The 17914-nt window shown below is 39.1% G+C and overlaps 2 protein-coding genes and 1 long non-coding RNA gene across 3 annotated transcripts; 1 reads left to right on the top strand and 2 right to left on the bottom strand.

Moving 5' to 3' along the window:
- Positions 1-827: 827 nt before the first annotated feature.
- Positions 828-5524, bottom strand: pdap1b (pdgfa associated protein 1b). Its single transcript, XM_063471428.1, has 6 exons — positions 5403-5524; positions 5037-5128; positions 4369-4473; positions 4110-4231; positions 3676-3827; positions 828-1737 (listed from the first exon to the last, which is right to left on the bottom strand). The coding sequence occupies exons 1-6, from the start codon at positions 5413-5415 to the stop codon at positions 1673-1675; spliced, it is 549 nt and encodes a 182-aa protein (XP_063327498.1). The 5' UTR covers positions 5416-5524; the 3' UTR covers positions 828-1672.
- Positions 5525-5851: 327 nt separating this feature from the next.
- On the top strand, positions 5852-10054 carry bud31 (BUD31 homolog). The gene is made up of 4 exons (XM_063470543.1): positions 5852-6119; positions 6561-6683; positions 7961-8127; positions 9550-10054. The coding sequence occupies exons 1-4, from the start codon at positions 6026-6028 to the stop codon at positions 9598-9600; spliced, it is 435 nt and encodes a 144-aa protein (XP_063326613.1). The 5' UTR covers positions 5852-6025; the 3' UTR covers positions 9601-10054.
- A 4673-nt stretch (positions 10055-14727) lies between these two features.
- On the bottom strand, positions 14728-15959 carry LOC134625667 (uncharacterized). The gene is made up of 3 exons (XR_010093749.1): positions 15824-15959; positions 15013-15204; positions 14728-14848 (listed from the first exon to the last, which is right to left on the bottom strand). It is a non-coding gene; the product is annotated as an uncharacterized LOC134625667 (long non-coding RNA).
- Between the last annotated feature and the right edge of the window lie 1955 nt (positions 15960-17914).

Below are 17914 nucleotides of genomic sequence, written 5' to 3'. Positions count from 1 at the left end.
AATCAGTGCATTCCCAAAAGCACTGATTTGCTGCCAAGTGACTGGCTGATTAGATATTTGAAGTTAATGAGCACCTAAAAAGATGTACCTAATGAAGTGGCCAGTGAAAGTATATCTATGCATACCATGATGAAAAACAGCTGTAAAATGGCACTTCTCATATCTAACTTTGGACAGTTGGTGCCACCACAAACACACGTCTAACAGAAATCACATTAATTACATATTAAATCGTCCACAGTTAAGATCAAATGATAGATAAATGTGATTAATAGCTTCAGCCATTTCAGTTCATTATAAATGTATAACTCCCAAAGAAATAAATTATATTTTCATAGATGCATCTTCTTATGTGTATTTAAATGCAGTTCTGTATTTTTCTCCAGTTTTGCATCCTGTGGTTTGACTGAAGCTTGTAAAATACTATTTGACTTTTGTGTGTCTTTATCAGTCTCTCACATCATTGTGGTGGAATTTGTGTGGGTCCACTTCTTAACTCGTGAATGATCTTTCTTACTGCAGCATGACAGACTTCAAATTGTTTAGACATGACCTTGCTCCCAGATTAATGTACAGCAACAATTCCTCCTCTGAGATCAGTGCTGAGGTCTTTCCTGTTTGTGTTAACATACACACAGCCCAGCAAACTGACAAAACCTCTGTTTTTATGGAGGTGGTCACACTTACTGATGATCAGTTTATCAAGTTCATTTGATTAGCAGAACTTGCTGCTACTTACTGTTTCTAACAGAATTAAGAGGGTAAGGGTGAAACCATTTATCCTATTTGCATGCAAGTTAATTTATTGCAATAAACATAATTTGATAGCGACAAAGGGTTAGATTAAAACTTTAATTTGTAATACATGCACTGAACCCATCGTGCCATGAGCTTTTTCATGTCATAGAATGAGTGTGACATCTGGGATACCGGTCAAATCTTTATTTAAATGCTCCTAATTCTTCACGGGTTGCAGGTAATGCTTCCATGCATTATACCAATGACTACCACACTTCCAAAGCCATATTTTACTCATTTTAATTTATCAGTTACATTAACTGATAACTGTTTGGATTTCTTTTGTTTTTTTAAATCTTCCTAATGAATGCTGTCTAAACCTGCAGTGAATCGGCAGACTCCACAAAGTAAATATCAGCAATAGTGATTCATCTGACTTCCATATCAGCGGACCCAGACGTGGACTCTTGCACCTGAAGTTACAAAAGTCTGCTCTACACCAGGACATACCGGTAAAGAAGCAAATAAATAAACAGACACATTTCACTGGTTCATCTTATTAATCTGAAATATTTTCATGAGTCAGTTATATACAATGCAAGTCTCCCCCCCCCCCAAAAAAAACAAACAAAAAAGAGTGGCAAAGCTCAGTTAGGAAAGTTGAAATTGTACAATGATGAGTTTACCATGTTTAATATCGAGGGGTTCATCCCAATGTACGTGAATTTGATTTCAATTGTAGCTTTACTTCCTGGAAGGAACGAGGCCGTTATTCCCACGCCAAAATATACACAACCCCTCTTCACCGGTGTCTCCTCCGACGGTCACACGTTACAGTAAATATCAAATACTCTTCTTAGATCTTCCTTTAAAAATAGTCAAAGATATATTGCCTCAGTCCAAGCGCAAGAGAAAACGCTTCGGATACTGTGCATCATTTGAGAGATAGGGAGTTTATTCCTCTAGCTGCTGCTGCCGCCGCCGCTGCCGCTTCTTTTGCTGCAAAGAGAAAATTCAAGATGAAAACAATCAGTTGTTGCAGTGGACCTAGGATTGATTAACTACTAATCCACGACTACTGCAAATGCTGGGATTGTGTCAATACATTTCTGGAATCAGACTAGACATCATTACATGCTTAATAGACCATCTCAGAGCAGGAAATCAGTCACATGAATGACACATTTTTTCGGAGAGGACCAAGCAGGATTAAGTACTTTGTCAGCTTTCTTAATTTAATTCTGAACTTCAGTGTGCATGACCCAAGTCACAGCCTGACCTGCCTATCAGAAATATATCTACACATGGCAACAACTGAATATTACTGTCAAAGGTCTGTTAGATGGTAATAAGTGAGTATATTGTTAGCACAAGGATGAGACAAAATCTAATAGGCTTCAACTGTGTTTTGTGTTCTGCCAGTGTAAACAAGTGCTTTTTTTTTTCTACTCAGAGTCAACAGGAGACTGCTTTCACACAGAAATACATGCACACACTGTATAGGACAAGAGAGATTTATCAACACTAACAAATGTATTAAAGTACACCTAATATGCTCTTTCTGACTTTTGTATCAACTGTCGACACTCATGTTATCAAGGTCAATGGTTTAAAAAAAAAAAAAAAAGTTAGATCATTCCGATTAGTCTCTGAGAGTGAAAGGTTCAGGCTTCAAACTGCTCCAAACACTCAGTGTCAGACAGGGTTTTTTTCTACTGTTGGCTCTGTATGACGTGAATTTGAGCAGAGATCCTGAACATGTTCATTTCAGGAAGATGGCTCTGGCATGAGCACAGAAGCCTCGCCCACCTGTTGTTTCAAGCCTGCTGACTGGGCGGGACAGCCAATCAAGAGAAAGGTTTGTCTTAAAGGAGGAGACACTAAAACAGCCTATTGTTACAAAGGACGCACCGAAATGCTCAACCAAAGACTAGTATGAGAAATATGGATTATTTTTGAAATGGGAATCATGCAAAGCTATTCTAAAGGAGTGGAACTGAAAATAAGCGTAACAGATCAATGCCAGGAGATACAAGTATGGCAAACATCAATTACAATACTACTATAACTGTGGCGATCTGGCTTTGTAACACCAATAATAACACTTTGACCATTGCTGCAACTCCTCAGGAAAAGTGCAGAGTAATTGAGCTTGCCCTCCACTTGGTATGAGACACAAGAAAAACAAATATGAGCTAATGGGAGAGAAGTGGGACATATAGCACATGCAAAATAAGGCAGGGGCACTAATTCAGGATTTGTACAATGTAACTGACAGTGATTTGTCCCTCAACTAAGTCTTATCACCACTTTAAACTGTAAGGCATATATTGTTATGTTGTATGACTGGCATTGAGTACTGAATTAGAAAAACAAGGTTTTAGGTAAATTATTTTAATTGATTTAGTAAACATAAAAAACACTTTATTGTGAGAGCCTCTCCTTGCTGAAAGTCAGTGAGGAAAATAACTTATTTATTACTAACTGAAAACTGGAGATAAGATGAGTAAAAACATCATAAAACAAGATCGGAGGTAACAGTAAGTGGACTGGTACTCCTATAGCACCTTTCCATTTTTAAAGGGCCGTCTACAATCACACACAATAAATTAGTGCTTTTATCTAACCCCCAAGCACCTTTTAATATAATATTGTAAACTAAACCTGTTACAATAATAAATATATAATACATACTGTATACTATTAAAAAGAGTATGTATTTTCACTCCTCCAGCTGCCCTTAAGATATCATCGAAAAGAATGCTGAACACTAAAAAAAAGTAATAGGGTGTAAGGTGTGCCAAAAATAAATGTAAAGAATTCTCTTTCATTGCCAATTTTCCTCACAGGAAACTCAACATTTACCACCTGCTGTTTAATTCAGTCTGTGCTGTTAAATAACCACTTATGAAATGCCTGCACAGCTGAGGTGCTTACCTTTTTTCTCCTCTTCTTTCTTTCTCGCCGCATCCTCTCTCTGTTTTCTAATGATGGCGAGGCGAGCGAGGTCAGCTTTGGCCTGGTCTGTCTTGCCGGCCAAGTGCATCTTCATGTAACGCTCCTTGGCCTTCTGCTTCTCGATCTCTTCTCTGCGCAGAAGAACATGTTTCAAGGTTAGAGGAATGACAGGAGTTCAGTTTTGCTGTAATGTTCTACACACAAAAAGCCTTTATGACACATAGTCACCTCAGATTAGATTTGTGTGTACCAAACAGCTTTTTCTCAAACTGTTAACAATTTGACACTTCAGGTTCATAATCCACAATAGTCCAAATGTCATAAGCTCATTGAAAAGGCTTCATTTAATACTACACTTTCAAGTAAAGTCCCCTATTGGCACTAATACAAGGTGACAGGCTGATGACACACACCTCTCTCTCCTTGACAATTGCCGGGGCTCTTCCAGCTCAATCTGCGTTACCTTCTTGGACTTCTGAGCCACTCTGTTGGGGTTCTCAATTTCTATCAATCCCTCAACACCGGCTCTCCTCCTCTGCAGATAAACACCAACATCTCATACAGTGCAAGGCAAACACTAACAACATATTGAGATCATAGGAAGTGCTTTAAGTGTGCACATTAAACAACACATTGGCCTTTATGTATATGATGGAAAAGCTGTGGCAGTACCTGGGAATCTTCATCATCGCTGTCCTCTGATCCAGAACCTGGTAGCTTCTCCTCTGCTGTGTCATTCTGAGCTGCACCTTCCTGCTCCTGCTCTTCTTGCTCTTGCTACAATACATAAATTACTGTTATTTTTACATAATATATAATAAAGATGTTTAACTAAACATCTAATCGCTGAGATACTTTAAGAAAAAGAAGTGCAATTTCAACAATACATCTCAATTTCTCTACATGATATATTTTTATAAAATGGCATCCCCCCCCCCCCCCCCTTTTTTTTGGTAGCTCATTAAATAAAAAGGTTCTATAGCAGATGGTGAAAACTGGAACTTTTCAGTCATTTACTTGTTTAGCTGTTACTTAATCACTTTGGTTTGGTATGAGTTGTTATGGGGGGGACTGGCTTGTCTTTTTCAATAAGAAAGCCTATGAAAAAAAAAGTGGGCCGGACTGGATTCTTTGCTGGACCGATTCTAGCCCCCTAGCCTTATGTTTGACATCTCTGACGTAACAAGGATAACTTTCAATCAGGAGTGTCTAACAAAAATGTATCCGGCTATGTTTTATTCTTTTCAGCTGCTTTCGCGTTGCATTATGGGAAGTGTAGTCTCCAGCCGTTCTACTTGTGTGGGACATGACTGAATTGACTGAGTGTACACTCCACCAACCTTTCTCCTCTCCTTTTCTGCCTTCATCTGGGCATCGATCTCTTCGGGGCTGGTGTATGTCCGCATCCGACCCTTGTGGCCACCTTTCTTACCTGGAACGACGACGAAAAATTACACCACACAGATGTAATCGCATTTTGTACAGAGCACGAAAGAAAGAGCGGACAGACAGGCATCAGATGAATCTGAGCAGTTTATAGACATGCTGGCACAGGCCTGCTTAATGCTGAAACATCATTCAGAGCGTAGTTATGCGAGTTAGAATGCCGCCCCTGCGGTACATGTCGACCGGGTGGCTAACAGGGGACAAACAAACATACAAAAATGATTTCAGTCCATTCAAACAACTTTTAGAGTCACTCTTACCTCCTTTTGGCATTTTGACAAACGAAGTCTTTACTATAAAGTCCCTAACCAGTGAACACTGACAGAAAACATAAATGTGACGGCAGCGACACAAACTGACAGCTGGCTAAACTCACAGTTGCGATAAGCAGCAGTATATTTTGAGCTGTCCAAGGATATGCCGGTTCATAAATAGTGAACACATGGGGTTTTTTGGTAAGCCCGTATGCCGCTATGAACCACACATAAAATATTCCAAGAAATGTGTTAGTTATTTGTCCAAATAACATTGGCTATCGTAGTGAAGAAATCTAAATAATGCCCTTAAATGTAAGGCAATTTGTAAGACTGCTAAAGTGATGCAATAGACCAGGCCCGACAGTAAAACATACTTAACCGTCCGAAATAAGTATTTTAGCGGAGCTTGCATAGTTTATTAGGCTGAGACAAGTTTTAAGAAGTTACTTAACGCCTTTATAAAGAGGTTATCTTAAGTTTCGCGCAATGACGTCGTTCGAGAGACGGAAGGCCTTTTAATCAACCCCCGCATGTGACGTCATATATACGCGCCTGAGAGGGGCTCGTAAGACAAACAAGAAAATACTGAGAGCGTTTTGTTGCATTTTTAGCTAAACAGAGACAAAATGCCAAAAGTAAAGAGGAGTCGAAAGCCTCCCCCAGACGGCTGGGAGCTCATTGAGCCCACTTTGGACGAGCTGGATCAGAAAATGAGAGAAGGTAGGCCAGGGAAGTTCCTCGGGGTGATCGGCCGTGGGGCTGTATGCGCAAAGTGCGTCCTGTGTATGACACTGTGAAGCAGCATGGTCTCCCCACACTGATGGATTCGGGTTATTCCGTTTCAGTACATGTTTATATTTGAAACACAAGTTGGCTCTCAACTGAGTTATGTGATGTACCCACAGTAAAAAATTGGGGTGGGGTGGGGGCGGCGGCAGTAGTTTTCCTGGATTTCCTGTTCACATCAGCTACATCCGGTAACTGGGAAGAAATGGGAAGCTCACCTGGCCCATCATATTTCTGCTTACAGGTGCCAAAATCCTGTGTGGGTTCACCACATTAGTACATTGCATTGTATCAGTTCCCCAAGGCAGGTAGTCCTTGTGATGTCATGCTCCTGGTATCAAAGCTAACCATCCTGAATCTTGTTCTGTGTTCTAGCTGAAACTGAGCCGCACGAGGGGAAGCGAAAGGTGGAGTCCCTCTGGCCCATTTTCAGGCTGCATCATCAGCGGAGCCGATACATCTATGACCTATTCTACAAAAGGAAAGCCATCAGTAGAGGTGGGCATAGCCAGCTGAAGTGTTTCCATTACACAGGTTGTGTTTAGGGCAGCTATGGACCACTGCTAGCACTTTCATCTCCTTGGAGGACCACTTTAGTCTTCAAGTATTACAAAAAAAAAACCTAACAAACAAACAAGAAAACGCCCACAAAATATTTCAGAAAATGTAGTGTTTTGTTGTTGTTGTTGTTGTTGTTGTTTTTTAATTTCAGATATTGTATAAGAAAACAAAACTGCACAAGTAAACATAATTTTTTTCAAACTTCCAACTAAAGCCTTTTATTGAACTACAAAATAAACAAATTGGTACTCTCTTTCTGGCCAGACACGTGGCAGCACTTCTGCTATAATTTTGGTTGTATTAACACAATAAAATAAAGACATAAGTGTACACAATAGTTTTTGAGTGCTAGTGAAAATAGTTTTCTTTACAAATAACTCTCTCACTGAAACACTCGCAGCCAATCCCTCAACATGTTTGTACTCTGCTCATTTTGCCTTCGTATTAAATAATTTTTTGCTTTTTAAAGAACTTGTTTTAACATTGCACTCAACAACAAACAAATCCTCCCTAACAAAAAAAGGAACTTCAAGGGCCAAATTGCATTATATTTCTTCACGTCAATATACAGGCTGAAAGTGGCCCCTGGGCTGTGAGTTTGAGACCCCTGGTCTAGGTTTACGCATTCATAGTGCACTTACTCGGACTATACATGTGGAAAATGCATGTATGAAAAGCCATCAGTGTCTTCATTTGGTCCGGAGACTTGTGGCATTGGTGGCTGGGAAGAAACTCTTATGTCATGGCATCAGCAGCTTGTTTTGAAATGCAGTAAAGGCTAAAGCTAAAAAAAATTTGAAATAACATTAAAATGCTGGGAAAAAAATCACCGAAACAATAATCCTCTCTCCCCGAGGTAATTTGTACATTGACGAACTTTGGTAGGAGGTACAGGATTCCCTCATGTAAGCCTAACCACTATACTCATTTGTTCTTCTGTTAGTTAAACCAATTAATAAACATGACAGAGAAGTGGTTTTTGAGGTGAATATTTCAAATGATAATTATTAATTATTAATTGTTATTCATTCTAAAGTGTGTATGCCCGTTTAGGGTTTTTGTCTTGATTTGTGTTGATGTCTAATTATTGATGCAACAGTTGCCTGATCCAGGATGAGTTTCTTCTATGGGAGATGGTAAAGGTATCTTATCTTAACATTTCCTGTACTGGAATGTACTAGATATCAAACCTGTACTGTGTTTCTTCCTTGCAGAGCTATACGAGTACTGTATAAAGGAAGGCTACGCAGACAAGAACCTCATTGCCAAGTGGAAGAAGCAGGGCTACGAGAATCTGTGCTGCCTGCGTTGCATCCAAACACGAGACACCAACTTTGGAACCAACTGCATCTGCAGAGTCCCCAAGAGCAAGCTGGAAGTTGTAAGTCTGGCAGTATTTTAGCAATTCTTGCTAGAATTGTCTTTTCAAACAGTTTACAAGGAAACATCAGTTTGAACTTGTTTTAAGTCTGTGTGTGTGTTCTTCAGTCACTGTCAGTGCTCACTAATCATCATCAACATGCTTACTGAAACAGAAAGCCTCAGCTGGGAGGAAAAATGAAAGAAATCCATTTTACCTGACAGATTTCAGTGTGATTTTTTTTTTTTTTTTTTGGGTGGGGGGGGGTGGGGGGGTCAAAAAATGTAATTTCTGTTTAGACAGAATTTGTTTGTATGAAGAAAACACGAAAAGGAGACTAGAAAGCTGAAAACGTGACTGTCAAATTGAAGAAAATATGAGCTTATTTTCTTGATCAAGCGAACACGCTCAATGTACAGTGGCTTGCAAAAGTATTCGGCCCCCTTGAACTTTTCCACATTTTGTCACATTACAGCCACAAACATTAATCAATTTTATTGGAATTCCACGTGAAAGACCAAAACAAAGTGGTGTACACGTGAGAAGTGGAACGAAAATCATACATGATTCCAAACATTTTTTACAAATAAATAACTGCAAAGTGGGGTGTGCGTAAATTCAGCCCCCTGAGTCAATGCTTTGTAAAACCACCTTTTGCTGCAATTACAGCTGCCAGTCTTTTAGGGTATGTCTCTACCAGCTTTGCACATCTACAGACTGAAATTCTTGCCCATTTTTCTTTGCAAAACAGCTCCAGCTCAGTCAGATTAGATGGACAGTGTTTGTGAACAGCAGTTTTCAGATCTTGCAGTTTTCAGACTGGCAGCTGTAATTGCAGCAAAAGGTGGTTCTACAAAGTATTGACTCAGGGGGCTGAATAATTATGCACACCCCACTTTGCAGTTATTTATTTGTAAAAAATGTTTGGAATCATGTATGATTTTCATTCCACTTCTCACGTGTACACCACTTTGTTTTGGTCTTTCACGTGGAATTCCAATAAAATTGATTCATGTTTGTGGCTGTAATGTGACAAAATGTGAGAAAGTTCAAGGGGGCCGAATACTTATGCAAGCCACTGTATATAAATAGCCAGTATGATAAGATACTGAAAGGATGATCCTCTCGTTTTTCTTTCATTTGTGACAGAAAGAAGCAGCTGATGATCTGCTTGTATTAAAAAAAGTTTTTGCTTAGTTTTACAGAAAATTACACAAAAAAACAAGTTATGGGAATATATTGTGTAAGATGTGTGAACCAATATAAAAGCCCAGATAAATATCCTACCTGACTCCATCTTTTTGTGAGGTGTAGTCTTTATGTAAATCTTTAAAATAAAAAAAGATATGTCAGGAGACTTGATGATGTTTATGTATTTTAATAAGCAAGAATTTGGAGTTATAAATACCTGTCTGACCTCTGCTGTGTCTTTTTTCCCTGCAGGGAAGGATCATTGAATGCACCCACTGTGGATGTAGAGGATGTTCTGGCTAACCCTTACTTGTATTTTTGGACTTATGATTTATTTTTCTGTCAGGCATTGGGACTCACTGTCACAACCTTGAAGCAACATTATCTTTTTGGAGTCGCCTTCATGTAAAATAATCTGTCATTTTCCCATCCATCACCCTGAGTTGCCATTTTACGGGAGAGAAACAGAGGAAAAACGATAATACACCAAGAGGGGCCGTGTTGAGTATATTAATTTTCTGTTGCGGTGTTTTTTTGTTTTTTGTTTTTTAAATATCTCGCTAAAGCTTGCAACTCCAAAAGAACCAACTTAAGACCAGTTGTTTCTGGGTCAGGTCATTCCAGCAAGACAGCCACTGTGGAGGTCATTTCTAATGTGTTTGTTTCATTTAAAGCGCGGTGTTTAAATTTGCCATCACTTTAAAGCTTAAGATTCATCACTGTTATAGTGCAGTTTTAAATAAAGTGTTTCAGATTGTCTTGCTGTCTTGTTTTGCTTTTTTGTTGTTGTTGTTCTTGGGGGTTTTTTTGTGTGTGTGTGTGGGTTTTTTTGTTTTGTTTTTTTGTCCCCAATCAATAGAATCTAGACTTTAGCACTCTTCATCTGAAGAAGAGTATATTTTAAGTAAATAGCTTGCTGAGGACAAGTTCTGATTCTGTTTGTCGTGTTAAAATAAATCACTGAAAGGCTGAAGGTGTCAAAGATTCGTGTGTAATCATAAAAATGAGATTTGGATAATTGAGGATGGGAGAAGTAAAATAGAAGTAAAATATTGATGTAATATTTTGTATGTATTTAATTGCTACAAAGGTGCAAACCTCCACAAGCATGTAGCTTTAGAAGTTATGGAAGTGAAGATTTGCAAATTAAATCAAGACCTCAGTTATGTCAGTGAACCTTTAATAATTCAAAATGCCAGGCTGTGTCTCAGCTTCAGATTAATAATCAAATGCAAACATTTTATGATTACGCATTATATACACCCGCATACACATCATGAACAACAATAACTGTGATCCAATAATGAAGTTACTAGTAGGGCGTCATATAGTGGGCAGACTATAGTGGAAATATAGCTCATGTAACATATGACACAATCTTACACACACAATGTTTTTCATATTATCAGAGGTCCCTCATGTACGGAGATCATTTATGTATAAAAAATATTTACTCCAATAGTGACACAGAAATTACAGAAAAAAAACTGCTGAGAATTCAGGATCACAAGTGGCTCATAAAATTAATCATTTTTAAATGTCACAGCTTTCTTACTTACTTTTCTTTTTTAAATGCAATTTTAAACTAAATTACAAATGCAAAACTTTTCACTTGCAATACCAGATAAGGCCCACCAGGGGGAGGTGTACCTCATGGTGAGACTTCAGTATTGTTTTTTCACATTTCTTTTGTCCATATTCCTTTATGGACAACAATTTGTAGAGTGCAATGCAATCATTAAAATGAGGTAGGTAAGTTAATGTTTTATATAACAGTGGTGCCACATTTTACTTGCTTTATTCATTTTGATGTTTGAAAACGGGGTTAAAATAAGTGTATTTGTAGATTTGATCTAATGTATTTGTCTGTTTGACTCCTGACTTATTAAAAGAGCCAAGTTAATATTCTTGTATTCTTACAGCCCACTTAAAAATAAATAAATAAATCCAGTTGTATTCCTACCTTTTCGTGAAGGAGCTCTCGCACAAGGAAAGACCTAATTTTGAGTATTTATGCATAATTTTCCTATACACAGACATAAACAGATACACTGTTGCACAATACAGGAAGAAATGCAAGATTCCAACAGAAGCCTACAGTACTGTGCAAAAATCTTGAGCCACCCCGCATTTCTTTTTATTTAGAATAACTTTATTATCCACAATTTATTATCAATGGACATTTCTCTTTGGTTCACCAAGTTATAAATCAATCAAGTGACTTCATATCAACCCACATATACATATACAAAAAATTTCTATACAAAACTTCAATATAACGATAAAAACATATCAGAGCATCTAATTATTCAGTATACTAATTGCTCTGAGCACAAACGTCCATGTATGTTTGGCTGTTTCAGTAAATCACTGCATCCATTTCCAATTTTTCTAGACAATTCCAAAGAAATAAGGAGTGACTGACACTATAACATTTTGTAACTTGGGTTTTTCCTGTTGAATTAAAAGATGGACATTACGTGCAGATTTTAACAAAGGAAACACAAAGCAGTGACTCAATGCCATCTTTACTATTTTGCTCTTTACATTGTAAAGATCAAGAAGTTTTAAACTTGGCGATCTAAAAAACTGCAGATGATTTCCACTGTTTTCTTTAACAAAATCAAGTTTAATGAGAGGAGAATCGGCATTATGAAATAACATCAGTTCATGTTCAATTTTTATTCACTGCATTTGATCAAAAGAAAGTGATTTCAGAAGCATAAGTGTGACCACACAGAGCACACCTGAGCACAAAACAGACATGCTACCACACAATGCCTTCATAATCAATATCATCTGATTTGCTGCTTTACAGCAGTGATTTAAACATCCAAAGCGGTAACCAGTGAACAATAAGCATCACCTTACATCACAGTGTAGGCTTCACGAGCAGCTGTTTAAAAAGGACGGTGATCATTTTAATCAGCATTTGATCCTGATGAATTCTGGAAAGCTGCATAAAACTCTGGTTACAGACGTCTATGAAAAGTCAAGTCATCAGTGAAAGTGAAGAAATGTAGTTTTAAAAAGCAAAATCACAGATAATATTGATCCATACTATATAATATTGATAGATCTTAATTTTCAGGTGTTTTCATTTGGTAGTTTTTAACCATCAGAATAAAACACGAATGTATGAACAGTGCGGTGACCCTCCTTGGCTTGTATTTGTAGGTCACATAACTATTGGGCGGAGGTGAAGAAGTCTAGCTGCCTAGCTGTCATCAAGGGGCAACTGTGGCATCGAGGACATAAGGAGCTGGCCTGACTCTAATGCATACTAACTCATCCAAGCATGCATCACACAGCTGATTCACTCACTTTCCTTGTTGTGCTTAATGCTTCAGATCCTTGTGTGAACTCACACTTCAGATAAAAGCTAGAGCAACGAGAGAGAGCTTTTATTTTAGATGAGCTTTAGATCATTTGAACAAGACTAAATGTTAAGAAAATAGACAAACGAGCCCCTTTTTACTGTAAAAACCAAGCAGCAAGTTAACGGCTCTCATTTAGACAGGCAGCATTCAGCATGTCACTTTTATATTACTCCTTCTTTTATTCATATGCATCTAAAAGTGAGTATTAATGAGTGGTATTACATGTTGAGTCTCATGTTTGCAAGAGGGTCTGCAGAGGAGAAACACTGCATGGTGAAACAACCTTAAACTTAAACTTCTTTCTTTCTGTCTCTATAAAGTGCTAGTGTACAAACATCTGGACACCAGATTTGTGCAAGAAAACAGCAGGTCTACCGGCGCCAACTTCGAGAAACATTTTACTCAAAGACACTCAGTAATCTCCCATTACAGCTACGCTAGGAAATCACACACTAACCGGCAGGTCCGGGTGATGGCGAGGGCAAACAGAAAGACTGGGACTGGGACAATCGCCCAACAACCGTGTGAGATTGAACCTCCACCTCTTCTGATGAAGGGATGAAGGAACGCAGCTGTTTGGACTGAGTGTGCTGAAACAAACAATAAATGATGTACAGACAGGGATGTCATACATGCATCTTAAATGCAGTGTATAATAAATAACGCTTCTACATTCGAGAGGAATACAGTAATGATATCAGTGCTCACATTCAGTGGAAGAGAGGAGTACCTGCGTATGAACTAAATGCTACAACGAATAACTGAGAATGATAAATGTGATTCTGAACTGAGGAGTACTGCAGGTTTGGAGGACGCTGCGAAGCGTCGACTAAGAGCATTTGTGCAATTCTGCCTGTCGATCGGGACGTCTCGCACTGTAATCCTGTCTGTGTGTGTGTGAGAGTGATTGTTCTCTCTTTCACATCGTCTTTCCCTGTTTGCAAAGCCCCCTCTCCAGCTATACATTTTTTTAAACCCACAAGCCCCCCCTCCCTCCCCAACAGCCCCCCACCCCCCACCCTCTCGTCCTTTGCATCAATGTTTCATTAGTGCAGAGTTTTTGCTCACCTTGCCAGGGGCAAATGATTTCAGGACAGTGATTGAAATCTCATCATCTGGGTGAATTCTGTCGTAGTCGTGAGGGTCAACAAACATCAGAGGCAGCAGGCCTTGCTTCTTCAGGTTAGTCTCTATGTGGAAGCAACAGAAGATATAAAAAACAACTTACTTTAATCAGGTCACCAATGAAAACTCTCTAACAGGCTAAACAGAAATATAAGGTCATGCTTCCTTCATCCACTTTATTAGGTACACCTTGGTAGCACTGGGTTGGACACCCTTTCACCTTCAGAACAGCCCTGATTCTTTGTTCACAGATTCACCAAGGAGCTGAAAACATTCATGAGATTTTGGTTCATATTGATATGATAACATCAAACTGTGGTTGCACCTCCATGATGTGGATCTCCTGTTCCACCACATTCTAAAGGTGCTGAGTTGGACTAAAATCACTTTAATCACCTTTCTTCACTATTCTGATAGTGAGTTTGAACATCAGCAGGTCTCCTTGACAGTGTCTCTGTGCCCAAATCAGTGGAGTTGTTGCCTTGTGATTGGCTGATTAAATATCTGTGTTAATGAGCAATAGAACAGGTGTACCTAATGAAGTGACCTGTGAGTGTAAGCATATTTACAATCAGAACTGCACAGGACTATAGTGTAGGGCTGTTTCAAATACCATTTTTGGGTTTGGAAAAAAATAACTTGGTGATATTTTTTAAGTTACATGTAACATTATTAGACTGATAGAAAAGTATTATACAAAGATTTTTGATTATTGAATTGTTTTGAAAAAAGAAACAAACAAAATAAATCATCATCCTTGAGAGTGAGAGGAAGATCATGCATCTAGGCCAGACAATGTGGTACACATGTCCATATATTAATAAATAACCACCAGATCCTAAAACATAAAAATATTTGCATATGTGAGAAATAGATGCCAGAAAAACTTTTTTTCCCATGCCATGACACTGACCGTGGATTCTGGCAAAGCTCTTAATGATGATGGCGCGTCCTCCCAGGTGTCGTGGCTCTTGGGCAGCGTGCTCTCTGCTGGATCCCTCTCCACAGTTCTCGTCACCAACTACCACCCAGCTCGCTCCGTTAGCCTGTAACGTAAAAGGAATATCTGAGGAACATTTTTAACTGCATCTGCTCTTAAAGCCCTGAGCCGAAAATGGAGAAATAGTCTGTTAGAAAAAGATGAAACATCAAAAGGAAGGTGTGCAAATTCAATCAATCTTAACCTGACACGGTCTCGCATCACATTTACCTTGTAGTAGCGAGCCACATCTGGCACCCCACCATACTCTCCCGTCAGCTGGTTCTTGATCTTGTTGACGGCGGCGTTCTCGATGTTGGCCGCACCGATCAGCAGATTGTTGAAGATGTTGTTCAGATGGCTGTGAAATTTCAGCTAGGGCCTGTCGGCACTGATGTGGTCAGTGGTGCAGTTTCCCTTCACCTACAGCATTTCAGCAGAAGAGAGAAAGAAGAGATGAAGGGGAAATTAGGGCGAGTCAATAAAAATATTTAACAGTTATAAAAACCCATTATCAATTCCCTTCTCCATTATTAATTCTTAAAACAACAGATGTGTTTTAAACTCATTTTCAATGTCTCTGCCCTCTTTCTTAGGCTCAAGTTCACCCTTTCCTACCACAAACAAATCTTACTTACTGGTCACATATTTTGTTTTTAAATATGAAAACATCTGGACACTGTAGCTTTGTACAACATTGAACTGTCTAGCTGTTTGGCTTAATGTGTATGGATGAAGGGCACAATACATGAAGTTAACAGTTAATAGTTTTCATCAAAATGGAGCTTATGAGATATTCTATCAGGTTTACAAGGATCACTTCATTGTGATAGTTTGGACTGTCATGTCCTAGGTCTTTTCCATTCCACTTGTTGAATGGCTCCAGCAGCTGCAGGCAGCTAGTGGAAGGATTTACATCTACCTGAACATTATCAAATAAGGGAAAGAAATAAAGGCTCTATGTATTTTCAAAATATAGTGAGTCAAACAGGATTTGTTAAATCTTTGTAGACTGGGTTCTGTATCTGAAAAGAGTTATCACCTTGACTGAGCTGCTCTCAGCAAGGGAGTGGTGGTAGGTGTCCTGGCCTGGGTCAAAGTCTCTGGAGGGGAGCTAGTGGGGGGCTCCAGCTTGAACTTCTCCCCATTGGAGCAGTCAGGTAGTCATTTTCAGGGTTGAAGCTGAGGGTCCCGGCAAGGGCCAGGGCAGTGAATATCTACATAAAGTAACACAACGGGTCAACAGGTATAAACAGTGTTGGGGAGTAACGGAATACATGTACCGCCGTTACGTATTTAAAATGCAAAATATGAGTAACTGTATTCCGTTACAGTTACCGTTTAAAAAGGTGCTATTCAGAATCCAGTTACTTTGCTGAAATAAAGGGATTACACGGTGGTATTTTTCTGTTTCATGTGTTAGGCTATGCCCTCTCTATTTTTGGTTTCCACGCCCCAAACAAAACACGCATTAAGAGGCTCTAATGCCTGTGTCTCAGTCTCGCGACCCATGTCACCCCTACTTGCGGCTCGCATAATGATGTGAAGAAATATTTAAAAAAAATTATTCACAAAAATGATTTAATATGAAGGTAATAGGCAGAGTGTTACAGGCATCGCCCTAAAGAATGTAGCCTCATGGGTAGTGTAGTCCGTGCTGCAGGGAGAATGGACTGCCATACTCGTTATGTGTGAGCGAGGGAGGGAGAAAAAGGAAAAGTGCGAGTTGTCACGGAGCAGAAACGGGAGCTGGAAGCATGTAAATATAATAATAACCACTGAAGCCAAGAAGAGTGCCTGACGAGCCCAGTTGTAAGTAAGCTATTAAGACTCGACTGTACACTGTGTTCGTGTTTTCCTCTGAAACAATAAGTTCCGTTGGAGCAGCCTTTCAACGCCTCTCTCTGTCTCTCGCTAGCAAAGTTGACCCAGACAACAAAGTAAAGCTAGTTTTTGGCTACGAGCCCGACATGAACCCGACATATTAGCCAGAGGTCCCTTTAGTACGGCTCGGAGCCACGGACCCGTTTTATATAGCGTGAAACAGTTTTCTATACGAGATCGCTGCAAAAAGTGCAGCCTTACCTAATGTCCTTCAGTAAAAGTAATAATTCACACAGCAATAGTACATTCATGTAGTTGTAAAAAGCATGATAATATAATAGGTAATCCAAAGTATTCAGAATACATTACTGTCATTGAGTAACGTAACAGAATACGTACAAAATACATTTTGGGGCATGTATTCTGTAATCTGTAGTGGAATACATTTTAAAAGTAACCTTCCCAACACTGGGTATAAGTGACATTTTTTAAGGTCACAAACATTCAGAGAAAGACCGTGTGTGGTCCCTGTAACTTCTTTAGCCTTTCATTCTTTGGCATTAAAGCAAAGCCCAGTTAATACAGTATTTTGTTAAAATTCTGAAATCAAACACTTCATTCTACACTGACCAGCCACTTCGTAACGTGCACTTGTCTAACTCTTTGTTAACAAAAATAGTCTACTCAGCCAATCACATGGTAGCAACTCAGTGGATTTGGGCACATAGACATGGTCAACACAGTCTGCTCAAGATCAAAGTGAGCATCAGAATGGGGAAGAAAAGTGATATAAGTGACTGAATGTGGCATGGCTGTTAGTATATCCAGTGAGCGTCAGTTGTCGGTGCAAAAATGTCACATTGATGTCAGAGGAGAATGGCCAGACTGTGGTGTATGTCATGGCAATGCTGTCATGGCAATGTGGACCCAGAAGTCTGAGGAATGTTTCCAGTGCTATTTTGAATCTGAGCCAGTTCTGCAGGGAAAAGAGGCTCCAACCTGATACTACAGATGTATACCTAATAAAGTGGCTAATTGGAATTTCAACTAGTGACACAGATTAAAGTGACAGAAAGTTTTTGTTCTATTGACACCAATAAAACAACAAATGTCTTCATGTAACCTGTTATATGCACACAACTTAAAGGGACACAATAATAATTGGTGAGACTTTTTCCATGCAAATGACTGGCCAGTAGGTGGCAGTTTTGTACCCATCATTACTTATCCTGACCATAACCTGCTAAGAGACAGATTAGGTGTGGGGCACATAACCGTGTTGATGTGAACCCCCTCTGCAAATCTGTAA

This window comes from Pelmatolapia mariae, linkage group LG4 (genome assembly GCF_036321145.2).
Source record: "Pelmatolapia mariae isolate MD_Pm_ZW linkage group LG4, Pm_UMD_F_2, whole genome shotgun sequence".
Lineage (NCBI taxonomy): Eukaryota > Metazoa > Chordata > Actinopteri > Cichliformes > Cichlidae > Pelmatolapia > Pelmatolapia mariae.
This window is presented reverse-complemented; position numbering and strand designations above follow the sequence as displayed.

What these genes read in the sequence shown, in the direction of transcription:
- pdap1b (XM_063471428.1), bottom strand. An exon ending in CAGAAAAGGAGAGGAGAAAG is followed by an intron (nt 4,474 to 5,036) that starts GTTGGTGGAGTG and finishes TATGTATTGTAG; the next exon opens with CAAGAGCAAGAAGAGCAGGA. An exon ending in GCGATGATGAAGATTCCCAG is followed by an intron (nt 4,232 to 4,368) that starts GTACTGCCACAG and finishes GTTTATCTGCAG; the next exon opens with AGGAGGAGAGCCGGTGTTGA.
- bud31 (XM_063470543.1), top strand. Translation starts at nt 6,026, where the DNA reads ATGCCAAAAGTAAAGAGGAGTCGAAAGCCTCCCCCAGACGGCTGGGAG. An exon ending in GGATCAGAAAATGAGAGAAG is followed by an intron (nt 6,120 to 6,560) that starts GTAGGCCAGGGA and finishes TCTGTGTTCTAG; the next exon opens with CTGAAACTGAGCCGCACGAG. An exon ending in CCAAGAGCAAGCTGGAAGTT is followed by an intron (nt 8,128 to 9,549) that starts GTAAGTCTGGCA and finishes TTTTCCCTGCAG; the next exon opens with GGAAGGATCATTGAATGCAC.